The sequence below is a fragment of the Pseudogymnoascus verrucosus genome (assembly GCF_001662655.1).
Source record: "Pseudogymnoascus verrucosus strain UAMH 10579 unplaced genomic scaffold scaffold_24, whole genome shotgun sequence".
Taxonomy (NCBI): Eukaryota; Fungi; Ascomycota; class Leotiomycetes; order Thelebolales; family Thelebolaceae; genus Pseudogymnoascus; species Pseudogymnoascus verrucosus.
The window spans coordinates 274,411-286,834 of record NW_017263675.1 but is presented as its reverse complement, the minus strand read 5'-3'; the positions used below and the strand labels follow the sequence as shown (position 1 = coordinate 286,834).

The 12,424-nt window shown below is 47.7% G+C and overlaps 4 protein-coding genes across 4 annotated transcripts; 2 read left to right on the top strand and 2 right to left on the bottom strand.

The window, feature by feature from the left end:
* Positions 1-107: 107 nt before the first annotated feature.
* On the bottom strand, positions 108-3,882 carry VE01_05826 (uncharacterized protein). Its single transcript, XM_018275284.2, has 9 exons — positions 3,703-3,882; positions 3,221-3,641; positions 3,111-3,165; positions 1,800-3,036; positions 1,604-1,744; positions 1,460-1,554; positions 643-1,409; positions 376-576; positions 108-300 (listed from the first exon to the last, which is right to left on the bottom strand). Exons 2-9 carry the CDS (start codon positions 3,390-3,392, stop codon positions 194-196), a joined length of 2,775 nt encoding a protein of 924 aa, XP_018130052.1. The 5' UTR covers positions 3,393-3,641; positions 3,703-3,882; the 3' UTR covers positions 108-193.
* A 435-nt stretch (positions 3,883-4,317) lies between these two features.
* On the top strand, positions 4,318-5,599 carry VE01_05825 (uncharacterized protein). Its single transcript, XM_018275283.2, has 2 exons — positions 4,318-4,897; positions 4,988-5,599. Exons 1-2 carry the CDS (start codon positions 4,372-4,374, stop codon positions 5,533-5,535), a joined length of 1,074 nt encoding a protein of 357 aa, XP_018130076.1. The 5' UTR covers positions 4,318-4,371; the 3' UTR covers positions 5,536-5,599.
* On the bottom strand, positions 5,507-7,090 carry VE01_05824 (uncharacterized protein). Its single transcript, XM_018275282.2, has 2 exons — positions 6,845-7,090; positions 5,507-6,799 (listed from the first exon to the last, which is right to left on the bottom strand). The coding sequence occupies exons 1-2, from the start codon at positions 6,933-6,935 to the stop codon at positions 5,766-5,768; spliced, it is 1,125 nt and encodes a 374-aa protein (XP_018130075.1). The 5' UTR covers positions 6,936-7,090; the 3' UTR covers positions 5,507-5,765.
* Positions 7,091-7,732: 642 nt separating this feature from the next.
* VE01_05823 (uncharacterized protein) lies at positions 7,733-12,395 on the top strand (the record flags this gene model as incomplete). The annotated part of the gene is made up of 5 exons (XM_018275281.2): positions 7,733-7,987; positions 8,035-8,560; positions 8,614-10,124; positions 10,175-10,676; positions 10,724-12,395. 5 exons carry the CDS (start codon positions 7,733-7,735, stop codon positions 12,328-12,330), a joined length of 4,401 nt encoding a protein of 1,466 aa, XP_018130023.1. The 3' UTR covers positions 12,331-12,395.
* Between the last annotated feature and the right edge of the window lie 29 nt (positions 12,396-12,424).

The following is a 12,424-nucleotide window of genomic DNA, read 5'->3' as shown; positions in this document are numbered from 1 at the left end:
GAATTGAGCAACGAGTAGATTATATAGAAGAATGATTCAAGTAAGTTCAATTAAATTACAAATGTTGTGGTGATGGAATCGACTATATAACAAATATAGTATACAGTAGTCAATGTAATTCCTAGCTTCGAAGCTAGATGTAACTATGTCAAATATCGAAAACGTTGCCATAATAAATAGCAAAGAAATATAATTATCGGCTAATGGGACCATCCTCATTTCCATTAATGAATTTCAGCCTCCATTCTTCTGCAAAGGCGGCTGACATGAGCCTTAATACGTAACCCATTCGGGGAGTAACTAATTCAACGTAAGCACGGTCAGCATTATTCAGGGGATTGGTCCAAGTAATGCGGAGTAGTTAAGATGACTTACTGCCCCAGACCCAGGTATCGTCAAGGAAGGATGCCCAAACTCTAGTAACTTCCGCGGCGAGGGAACCTTTCCCATTATATTCACTGTCAACCTCGGTTAAAAGTTGAGCAAAGTTGGTAAGATTCCTCATTTCCTCGTCGTTTGGTGGCAGTTCTCGCTGTTGCATTTCCATAGTGTGGATCCACTTTAGAACGAACAATGCTAATGATACGAAGTCAGTAACTCTGATATTGCCACACAAGACAAAAAAAATCATGTAATGCTCACCGCAATCCCAAGCCGCAATGGCATGCTCTACGCTCCAACTGAGAGCAGCCGTTTTTCTCACCAGGAGATGGCCAGCTTTAATTGGAATGAGGAGCCCTCCATAAGCCTTATGCACAGCTGTCGTCAAGAAAGGATTCCGTTCTTGGGGACTGTCAATATACGATTGGATAGAACTTGTCACTTGGTCTGGGTCGCTCCAAAGCAACATCATGCGGTTGAAGTTACCAGCGCCAGTAGCAACCCTCACATAAGCGCTTCGAAGCAGAGCCAGACAGTTGAATATTAGTGGACCTTCCAAGTCGTCCGATGTGTGTTCTCGTTCAGAGCGGCCAGCCGTAAGTAAGGTATAACATCTTGCCAAAGCCGATTCAACCTGGGTGACGAGACACGCTCTGAGGTTGTTGTTGTTTTGTTCGCCAATGGCGAATGTAGTGAAAGACTGAGTAAATTGCATGATGTTCCACATGTGGACATTGACAGCATGCATTATGACGGTCGTCGCGAAAGCCGTCCAACTCATAACGTCAGTCCTGGAAGAGGAGTCTTCTTTTGCGAATATAAGGTGAGTCATGGCGTCCCGGACAGTTATGAGAGTTGGAGTATTTCGTGACTTAATTATCTCCTCCCATTGCTGAGCGTTAGTTGCTTCCCAAAGCCTTTCTTCGTCGGGCATCTCCAAGTCAATGTCTTGCGTCACAGAAAAGCTAGGAGTCATGTCGTAGGCCACAGTCATTAAACTGCTCATAATGAAGATCCCATATAGAAGCCTTGCACACGTCAGTATTAATCAGGATAATAGAATGTGTAAATATCCAACCGTTTAGATGTCTCTCTCAAACACCATGACTCCCATGAAAGCGATTCGGTATTTGGCCGTTTAAGGGCCAAGATAGCTCTTCTCAGTCGATATTCCTCGAAATAAATTAGCATCAACAGCATATCTGCAGCACGACGAGCTAACCGTTGTCCAATATCCCCACTGCGTAAGTGCCTGTTCCGTCACGTCTCCACTGAAGACAGCAAATAGCGAAAGCAGTAATTTACACTGGGCGGCGGCTATTGTGCTAGGTGACATTAAATCTGAAGGTGGCGTTTGAAGTTCCTTGTAGAGAGTCAGTAAGAGGCAAGGTGAGACTTTTCGAAGCGAACAGTATTACCAATTCGAGCATCTTATTAGCCCAGAACCAAAGATCTTTTGCAGTCTTTCGGCTAAGTCGATAGAGTGCACCAATAGCACACATTGCGAGAATCAGGGGAGTAGGTGCATTCCGAAGATCTAAGGACGGGAAATGCAGTATCGGATAGTGTCTGTGGAAGCATGTCAAATAGCTAACCAAAAATCGCTGGAGACTCTGGGCGCTAGGCATGTTGAAGTCCTTCAGTTGCTCATGTGACAATCTCTTCTCGATATCTTTCAAGATCAGAGAATGGATGTCGCTGTCCACGGGACGCAGAGATATTTGCTTTGGCGTTTCGTTGACAACGGTAGGCAGTCGTGCTGAGGACCCGGCAAACGGTACTGGGTCGAACGGCTCTGCAACTGCTCTGATGGCTATTAGTGATGTGCCGTGCATAGCGACCGAGAGATTCCTCTCATTTGCATCCCAAAGGAGCTGTGGGGACTCGTTATCAATTGGCGGGCTATAGCCCGAGTTGAACAAATAGCTCGGTATTGCAAAATCAGCTTCTATGTTTGTCCCGCCGTTTGGTAACATAGAAAAAATATCCACATCTTGAAAGTAGTTCTCTATTTGATGGGCCATGGCAGGTGGTTCATTGCTTGTAGCATTTGGGTCTGCGGCAAACTCATGCCTACTGAACGTGTCTGGATCCTGCCAATTTGTCCGACTCGGATCCCATACTTGGCCACTAGGCCCACTTTGACTTGCCTCGGATGTTTGAGTGAGAACAGTATCGGAATTTGGAGTTTGTCCAGATTGTCCCGTAGCATCATTGAGGAGATTTACTAAGAATTCATCATTCATGCCGGGCATTGAAGAGTCTCCGAATGGTTGACTGATACCTGGTCCAGACGATACGACAGGCGTGGGCAATGGGCCATCTATGGCCATTGGTAACTCTGCGGAATCGGATTCCCGACGAGCCTCAGCGTGATGTGAAGATGTTGACGCCTGCTCGTTTGATTTGGGGTCGTTTGTTTTGTCTTTGGCGGTCCATGACGCGCGTTGAGATTCTGCAATTTGCTCATCATATCGCTGTAAAATGGGATCTAGAGTAGACTGCGCTTGAGGTGCTGGAGCCGTGGTTTCCTCAATCGGTTCCACATTAGACGTTTGAGTACTTGCTAATAGAGTGGTTTCCGTAACTGGCGACTGTTGCCGTCGCGAAATTTCGAATGGATGGAACGACTGTTCATGACGAGTGACAAGGTCCCTAGGATCGGTTAGCGTCTTATATGAACAAACTAATCTACGCGCAAACGACGTCGTATGCTCTCGCTCACTTACTTTCTAGCATATCGCCGACCGCAATGTCTGCATGTAAAAGGCTTCTCACGTGTATCTGAGAAAGAGAACTTGTCAGCGTCTCGAGTGGAAGGTGGTTGGTCTTTGCTTACGGCCTCTCTCATGTCGAGAGCAGTGCTCGCTCCTCTTGAAAGCCTTCTGACAGACAGAGCATGAGTAACGCCGGACCGGCTTTTGTAATTGTGGGTGTATAGCGCCTTCGTCGGGCGATTGTCCTTGTACAGGGGCAGTATCGGTTGGCATTTCTACCACGATGGATGCCATTGCTGCTCCCTTTTTGAGAATATTCGTGGGATGGGGACGTCGCGCGCTTTCGTTGCGACGATGACAACCTCAATCTTAATTCTAACGATCGAATATAGACTGCAAAATTTAGGCTAGAGGTGAGGGTTGAAGCAGGATTGGAAGTGGTGACAGATGTTGACGTCGAGGTTGGCGACATGAAGTTGGAGATCTCTCCAAAAGAATTAACTGCGGGGTACCGGGGTTCTGGGTATGGGGTAGCATTTGACGCTAAGATGCGCCACATAGATATTAGTATTAGCACCTTGTAAGCAAGAGACACGAGACTGACCGAGACCCGGTACCTCCCGCAGTTCATCCTATCATGGTCGTCATAAAGTCGCAGGGAGCTTCTCCGTCCGACTCGGTCGGCATCTTCGGAGCATCCGTATTCCGGAAGCTGTAACACTGGAGATTCTTCGACAACGCGGCCTGGAAGATCCCATCTTCCAACATCGAGTTTGAAACCAATTCCTTCTCTAGAACCTACGCAATAATGCGGCTGCTCTATCTTACTAAAACCATAAATATGAACTGGTGGTAGTGTGTTTCTTTTCGTTTCGTTATAGGGGCCAAGATAGTTTGACTTGAGAATGACGGTTGATAAATGCGCGCGTTACTGTAAATAAAGACCCTTCGTTCCTTTTAGATTTCTCATTGAGCCCACAAACTAAACGAAACTTTATGCCTAAACCCAAGGCTTTATGTGGCTTTTTGGGGCTTTAGAGTTCGTCGAAGATGAGTGTTCCTAGTCTTCGTCGACGAGTCGACGGGTGTGCTCAAACCGCGAACTTACCCCCACATCATTTTGTAACCCCACATCGACAACCACGCGAGTGCAAGCTCCCCCCCCCCCAACTACTCCCACTCTCTCAGTTATTTTTATAAATACCACAGCACCCATTCTCATGAACTTTACTACAAAACATACTTATCTATATAATTTATTCCCTACAGCAATATGGACGCTTTTGAATACAATGCTTCTCCGGCACGAGTCCTCTTTGGCTCAGGCACGCTATCCAAACTCCCGGCCGAAGTAGCCCGCCTAAACGTATCTGCCCCTCTACTTCTCTCAACTCCCCAACAAGCAGAGCAAACTTCGACATTAAAAGACCTCCTCGATGGAAAAATTGCAGGAATATTCACGGAAGCAACAATGCATACTCCCTACGCCATTACCGAAAAAGCACTCGCCTACGCCCAATCCACGAACACAGATTCAGTCATCTCAATCGGCGGCGGCTCCACAATTGGTTTGGGGAAGGCCATCGCAATAAGGACGGGCCTTCCGCATATCTGCATACCGACTACATATGCGGGGAGCGAGATGACGCCGATTCTAGGAGAGACGGTTGATGGGCGCAAGACCACGAGGAGTGATCCCAAGATCTTGCCCACCACGGTTATCTACGACGTTGATCTTACAATGACATTGCCTGCAAAAATGAGTGCGACTAGTGGTGTTAATGCAATCGCACACTCTGGTATGTCCTAAATATTCTTCTTTCTCTTTATCGAAATCCGCCTCATCCTGAAATACCCCACATTATCTAACCCAACCCAACCCCCTATAGTCGAAGCGCTCTATGCTCAAAATCAAAACCCGATCATGTCAATTCTAGCACTCGAAGGCATCAAAGCCCTTGCCTCCTCACTCCCTACAATCATCCAATCCCCGTCCGACATTCCAGCCCGCGAACAAGCACTCTACGGTGCCTGGCTCTCAGGAGTCTGTCTAGGCTCCGTCGGCATGTCTCTCCACCACAAGCTCTGCCACACGCTAGGGGGATCCTTCAACATGCCGCATGCAGAAACGCACACCATCATCTTACCTCACGCACTGGCCTACAATGCTCCGAATATTCCTGAAACGATGAAGAAACTGGCTGAGGTGCTACCTGGTAGTGAAGGTGATGCGGTGAAGGGGATGAATTTATTATTGGAGAAGTTGCAGGTCAAGAGAGCATTGAGCGATTTTGGACTGAAGGAGAAGGATTTAGACAGGGCTGCTGAGATTGCTCTCGAGAAGTCGTATTGGAATCCGAGACCGGTAGAAAAGGAGAAGGTGAGAGAGTTGTTCAGGCGAGCATGGGCTGGAGAGGAAGCCAGAGCTGATTTGTAAATATCTATATGTCTGATAATTCATATCGAGCCAAAAACAAAGTCTTCGAAAAGGAGTATGACGAGAAGTACGAACCTAGCTTGAGGTTGAAGCATATCACCGTAGTTGCAGTAAGCTACATAGCGGCATCATTGAACTGCTTCTATTCATACCTAGTAAAACACGCTATTACCTACTTCCTCTTACTTAGTTAAATCAGATCAAACAACTCTTCCAGCCTCACGCCCTATTTACAACCGGCTCTTCACCCACGACTTGATCATATCCGCGCTAGCACCCAACTCTGGCTCACCCAACATCGTCGCCAGAAGCGGCATCTCATGCGCCTCGTCCTTTGCCGCCAACAGTTGGACACAATTCCTCCCCTTCGACAACCTCGCAGCAACAGCCTTCACTCCATCAATCAGAATCTCATCCTCACCTCCAGTGATCAGAATATCATCAACTGGAATCCCATCCCACCACTCCGCCTCCGCCAGCGCAGGCTGCGTGTAGTTCGTGTTGGCATCCACTGGGTGAGGGTGAGCCGTACCCAGGAAGCTCGTCGAGCACTTAACTAGGAACCCAGGCGTCAACTCGTCCTTGCGTTCGTTAAGGGCATATCCGGGGTTAGAGGTGGAGAAGTCGGCCCACGGGCTGATGAGGATGGCGCCGAGGAACTTCGCGCCTTCCGGGAGCGAGACCGCTGGTACGGACGGATGTGGGTGCGCGAGGTGCGAGAGCAGCGCAAGCGAGAGGTTGCCACCTGCGGAGTCACCGGCGAGGATGATGGAGGATAGGTCGACACGGAGGTTCGTGAGGATGTGTGTCAGTAGCGCGGAGGCCTGAATGAGCTGGCGCGGGAACTGGGCACCGGGAGCGAGGTCGTAGGAGAGGAAGAGGACAGAGGGGATCTCCTCGGCCGGGACGGAGTCGCGGAGGGATTCGCGCAGGATATGGAGGTATGCGAATGAGTAGGGCTCGGCGGGGAGAACGTAGCCGCCGCCGTGTAGGTAGAGGATTATCTTCTTGGCGTTGCGTGGGCCCATCCAGTGCGCACGAGTGCCATCCTGGAGGATCTCAGACTCGGGGGTCAGCTTGTGGATTTTGCAGTAGGCGGCGTAGATGTCGTCGGTGGGTGGTGCGCGGTATTGGTTTTGGTGTGGGGTGAGGCTGTCGACGAGGGCGCGGACGGCAGTGTACATCACATGCCTCTTGATTGTGGAGGGCGTTGTGGAGCGGTTTCGGAAGGGCGCGCCGAGGAGAGCAAGGATTGTTTGGGTTACTGGAGATGTTAGCGAAGTCTTGGTAAATGTCTTGGTATACTGACCGACGCTGAGGAGCTTTGGAGTGAAGGCGAGCTTCTCGGTGAGGGGCATTTGGGCAAGAGCCGCCTGGTGGGATAGCTTTGACGACGACATGGTGCGATACCTTGCAAGGATGCAATTGGCGCTGGTTATCGTAGGATATGAACTGTAATGGAAATACAGACGGGGTGATTAGGTTGCTGTTAGATGATAGATGAATGAAGTCCGCAGTGGAGTTAATTGTCTTATTAACAGAAGTAAGCTGAAGCTGATCGACAGCCGGGCGAAGACCTCGGTTCCTGGGCGACATGACATGTATGACGCTTTCCCCGCATTTTGGGAGACCCACTTTTATTTTGGCGGGGGTACTATGGAGAGGATCCGAACAGGCCCAGGCACCCTGAAACTATAATACGACCTCTCTAGAATTTATGTATATACACTACAAGTATTATCTTTTGGCTTTTAACGTTCTTATAACGTATAGTAATAAGATCTTCATGTACTATCATTTTACATACATTTTTTAGGTCCTGTTCGTGCTATATAATAATCATGGTATTACGTGCTAATATCATGATATGCCGTGCGTGCAGGCGGCAATTTAATGAGAACCTTAAAAGTCGGTGCCTTGGTGTTGAAACTCTCGACGCGTCAACAACGACACTATTATGCTGAAAGCGACGTCGGGCTGGCTAACAATTGGTTCCAGTTCTTCTGCCTAGAGGTTACAAATCATCACACAGATAAACCCCAGAACTTGGGAATAGTGCGTTGATGGGTGATAATAGCGAGAACTTTCAATGCCTGTCAACATCAGGCTGCCATAAATAGAGATACTATTTAGAACCATTTCTCTGCAGAGGATACGGAATTATAGTGGCTCTTCTACCTAAATATCTTTCGACGCCATGGCAACATACTCGGGTTTCGCGCATCTTCAATCGAGGGCAGTCAATTCGACTGTATACGCAGGCGATAATAGCTTTGGCCCCTTTTTCGAGCTTCCTGGCAGTGCAACGTTTGATTTCACTCTTCTTTTCGAGGAGACAATCTTATCAATCCTACCTTCGGCTGTATTGCTGCTTTTAATACCCCCAAGGATCTTACAGTTATGGAAGACGCCCCACAAAGTCATTAGCAGTTATCTTCTGACGACCAAGATTGTAGGCGCTATAGTTTATTTTGGTAGACAATTGCTGACAAGTGATAGGTTATTCTTGCCGTCTTCAGTATTCTACAAGTCGCCAATGTTATTGAAGTGTCACAATCATCACTTCAAACTCGTGCTTCACTTGCTGCTGCCCTACTTGCACTGGTAGCCACCCTCGGTCTAGCCATTCTGTCATATGTCGAGCACAGTAAAAACGTCCGACCAAGCTCAATTATCAATGCCTATCTTCTTCTTACGGTACTATTTGATGCTGCACAACTTCGTACGCGGTGGCTACGTGGAGACAACTTTGCTGGGAATGGTATTGCGTCGTCTATTCTTGCCGTGAAGCTTTTTGTTCTCATATCCGAAGCGACGGATAAGACGAAAATATTATTTACACCATATGCCGACTGTTCTCCAGAGAACACCAGTGGCCTCTATTCTCGTGGGCTCTTCTGGTGGCTAAATCCGCTCTTTCGACTGGGATTCAGAAATGTTGTCAATGACGATGATCTGTTTGCAGCTGATGGAGATCTGTCATCGAAGTCTCTTGAAATTAGATTCAATAAACATTGGGCACATCGTATGTCTCCTATTCTCTTTATCGTTGTTTGCCAGGTACTAATACGCATATAGGCAGTAAATATCCCGGAAAGCACACGCTAGTATGGGTCATGTTCCGCATGATGCTGAAGCCCCTCACAGCTTCCGTGCTACCACGCCTGGCGTTGACATTCTTTCGATTCATGCAGCCCCTACTTATTAACAGCATCACCAAGCTTGTGAGAGACCCTGATTCCGAATCCGCGACTAACCGTGGCTGGGGCCTGACGGCTGCTTTTGGACTTGTCTACATTGGCCTGGCTGTGACTGGCGGTGCTTACCAGCATAAGGCAAACAGAATGACAACAATGGTCAGAGGCTCACTTGTGAACGCTATCTATTCACAAACCTTAGACCTATCAGTTACCAGCCTAGATGAATCAGCTGCCGTTACTCTGATGTCCTTGGACGTTGAACGAATCTGCACTGCTGTTCAACCAATACATAATATATGGTCGAGCCCTCTGGAAATTACTTTGGCAATCTGGCTATTACAGAAGGAGATTGGTATCGCTCTCTTGGGCCCTTTATTCATAACAGCCTTGGCAATATCCGGCCCGTTTCTAATCTCACGGCACATGGGAAAGGCTCAAAAGGCGTGGATCGAAAGAGTTCAGACCAGGATTGATACTACTGCAAAAATGCTGCAGGCAATGAAGGGCGTCAAAATGCTCGGTCTCAACTCCAAAATGTCCAGCATCATCTACAAGCTCAGACTAGATGAAATTGCCGAGTCTCTGAAAATGAGAAAGCTGTTCGTCGTCATGCTTGCCTTCGGTAATATGTCCGATATCTTCGCCCCAGGAGCTGCTTTTGCTATCTACGTGATAGTAGCCAATAGTAACGGACAAACACTTGATGTATCCTCGGCATTCACAGCGCTCTCACTTATTGCACTGCTGGTTGCACCAATCCGCGCCATTGTGTTTTCAATTCCACCACTAATAGCAGCTATTGGCTGTTTTAATCGGATCGAGGCATTCATTTCCTCACCGACCAAAAGGGATCATCGGATGCCTTTACAGGGCCAGCCAAGTAGAGTGACTATATTGGATACATTTGCTATGGACACAACCACTGGTCGTGATATCGAGTTGGGGGATTTCATGCCGCAGACAAACGTGAATAGGTCGTCAGCCATCATCAGTGTTAAAAATTTGACGCTTGCTTGGTCCGACGAGGGCAGTCCTGTCATCGACGATGTTTCTTTTAATGTTCAGCCAGGCAATCTAACGATGATTGTGGGCCCCGTCGGATGTGGCAAGTCTAGCCTCCTCCGAGGATTACTTGGAGAAATTCCATCATCAAAGGGAAATGTTTACATTGACCGAGAACATGCTTCATTTGTTGATCAGGTCCCCTGGATCCAAAATAGCAGTGTTCGGAGCAACATCATTGGAGTCTCTATTTTTGAGCCAGAATGGTATTCAACTGTTGTCCATGCATGCGCCTTTGACACAGATATCGAAACACTTCCAGAGGAAGATCGTACCAAAGCAGGCTCAGCTGGGGCAGCATTATCTGGAGGCCAACGGTTGCGCATAGTATGTTATGTTCCGCCAACCTCATTGCTATTGTTACTAACATTGTACAGGCGCTTGCTCGGGCAGTTTATTCTCGACAACAATTATTGATATTAGACGATGTCTTCAGCGGACTTGATGCCATAAGTGAGGATCGAATTTTCTCACGCCTACTTGGAAAGAGTGGGTTACTTCGTCGACTTGGTACAACTGTCATATTGGTCACACACGCCGCTCATCGCCTATCCTATGCTGATAACATCATCGCACTTACGAATCAAGGTACGATTTCGGAACAAGGAAAATTTGGAGACCTTATGGCGGCTAGTGGGTACGTTGCCAGTCTTGCGGCGCGACATATATCAGAAGACAGTGATGCTCCTCAAGAAGAAGCAGCTATCGCGAAGGCAAAGATTAGTGATGATACAGCTCGACAAAATGCTGCAGATGACATTCATCGCCCCATTGGAAACTGGGCCACGTATAAATATTACTTCACGAGCGCCGGGTGGCGAAATGTTGGCATATGGACTGGTTTGATGATTTGCTATTCTATGCTTCTGCAATTCCCAGGTAGGGGTTTTTCGTTCCCAGTTTTAACGCTCGCTAACAATTAAAAGATCTCTGGGTCAAGTTCTGGACGAGTAGCATTGCTGTCCACGGCAACTCGGTCAACGGCCTTTACCTGGGCGTACTTCTTGCGGGAGAATTCATTGCCATGGCTACTCTCATGATATTAACCGGCATGCTCTTTATCATCATGATACCCCGTTCCGCAACCCATCTCCATGGAAAGCTACTCGATACCATTGAAAACGCTCCACTATATTTTTTTACCTCTACAGACGCAGGGCAGATTGTCAACAGGTTCAGCCAGGACCTGTCGGTCATCGATGCAGAACTTCCTATTGCTGCGTTGATACTAGCAAACAACTTCTTCATGGCGATCATACAGGCGATATTTGTCTGTGTTTCGGCATCATACTTTTCCATTGTATTGCCGTTTGTGTTGTTCTTGATGTACATGTTGCAAAAGTTCTATTTGCGCACATCACGCCAAATCAGACTGATGGACCTCGAATCCAAGGCGCCGCTCTACAGCAACTTCCTAGAGACTCTGAATGGACTGGTCACCATTCGAGCATTTGGATGGACTAAGGATATGGAGAAACGAAATATGGCTTTTCTGAATGCATCACAAAGACCGTTTTACCTTCTCTTTTGCATTCAGAGATGGCTGATGCTAGTGATCGACCTGCTCGTGGCAGCGCTCGCTGTCATTCTGGTGGCATTGATAGTACAGTTTCGCCACAGTGCTGATGCTGGTTTTGTCGGATTGGCACTTATAAACATCATGTCGTTCAACATGACTTTGTCGGCACTCATCATACACTGGACCGCAACTGAAACTTCGTTAGGTGCTGTTTCTCGAATAAAGTCGTTCGTTGACAGTACTCGTTCTGAGAATCTACCAATGGAATCTCAGGATGTACGGCCAGAATGGCCATCAGAGGGCAGTATCATTCTCTCGGTTATCTCCGCCTCTTACGCACTTGACCAACAACCGGCTCTCCATAATATCAGTCTGAAAATCCCCGCTGGTCATAAAATTGGGGTTTGTGGGCCATCTGGCTCTGGCAAATCCTCTTTTATAGCTCTACTTCTTCATATGCTCGAAATCAACAATGGGTCAGTTACGATCGACGGAGTCGATCTGTCAACAATCCCGCGAAAGGTTCTTAGAAACCGCCTCGAAGTAATACCCCAAGAGCCGGTATTTCTCAAAGGCACTATCAGACAAAACATCGACCCCCTAAACCTTGCGGAAAACAACTCTGCTGTCGAGGAGGCCCTAAAAACGGTTGGATTGTGGTCAATAGTTGCAGATGCCGGTGGCCTAGATGTGCCGATGGAAGCAGAAGATCTACTATCCCATGGACAACGCCAGCTATTCTGTCTCGCACGAGCCATGCTGAGGCCTTCCAAAATCCTTCTTATCGATGAAGCAACGGCGAGCGTCGATCTACAGACCGACAGACTCATGCAGAAGATCATCTCGGATCATTTCACTGACTGTACCGTCATTGCTGTAGCTCACAGGTTAGAGACCATCAGAAATTTTGATAAGGTCGTAGTGTTTGAGAATGGACGAGCTGTGGAGTATGGCGAGCCAGATGCGCTTCTTGCAGATGAAGGTAGCAAATTTAAAGCGTTGTGGGGCTCATAAAATGTGATGTATTGCAGTGGACTATAGGCATCATTAGAGGGTAAATACTGTTCAGGGCATCTAGGATTGCGGTGGCTATGTACACATCTATAGT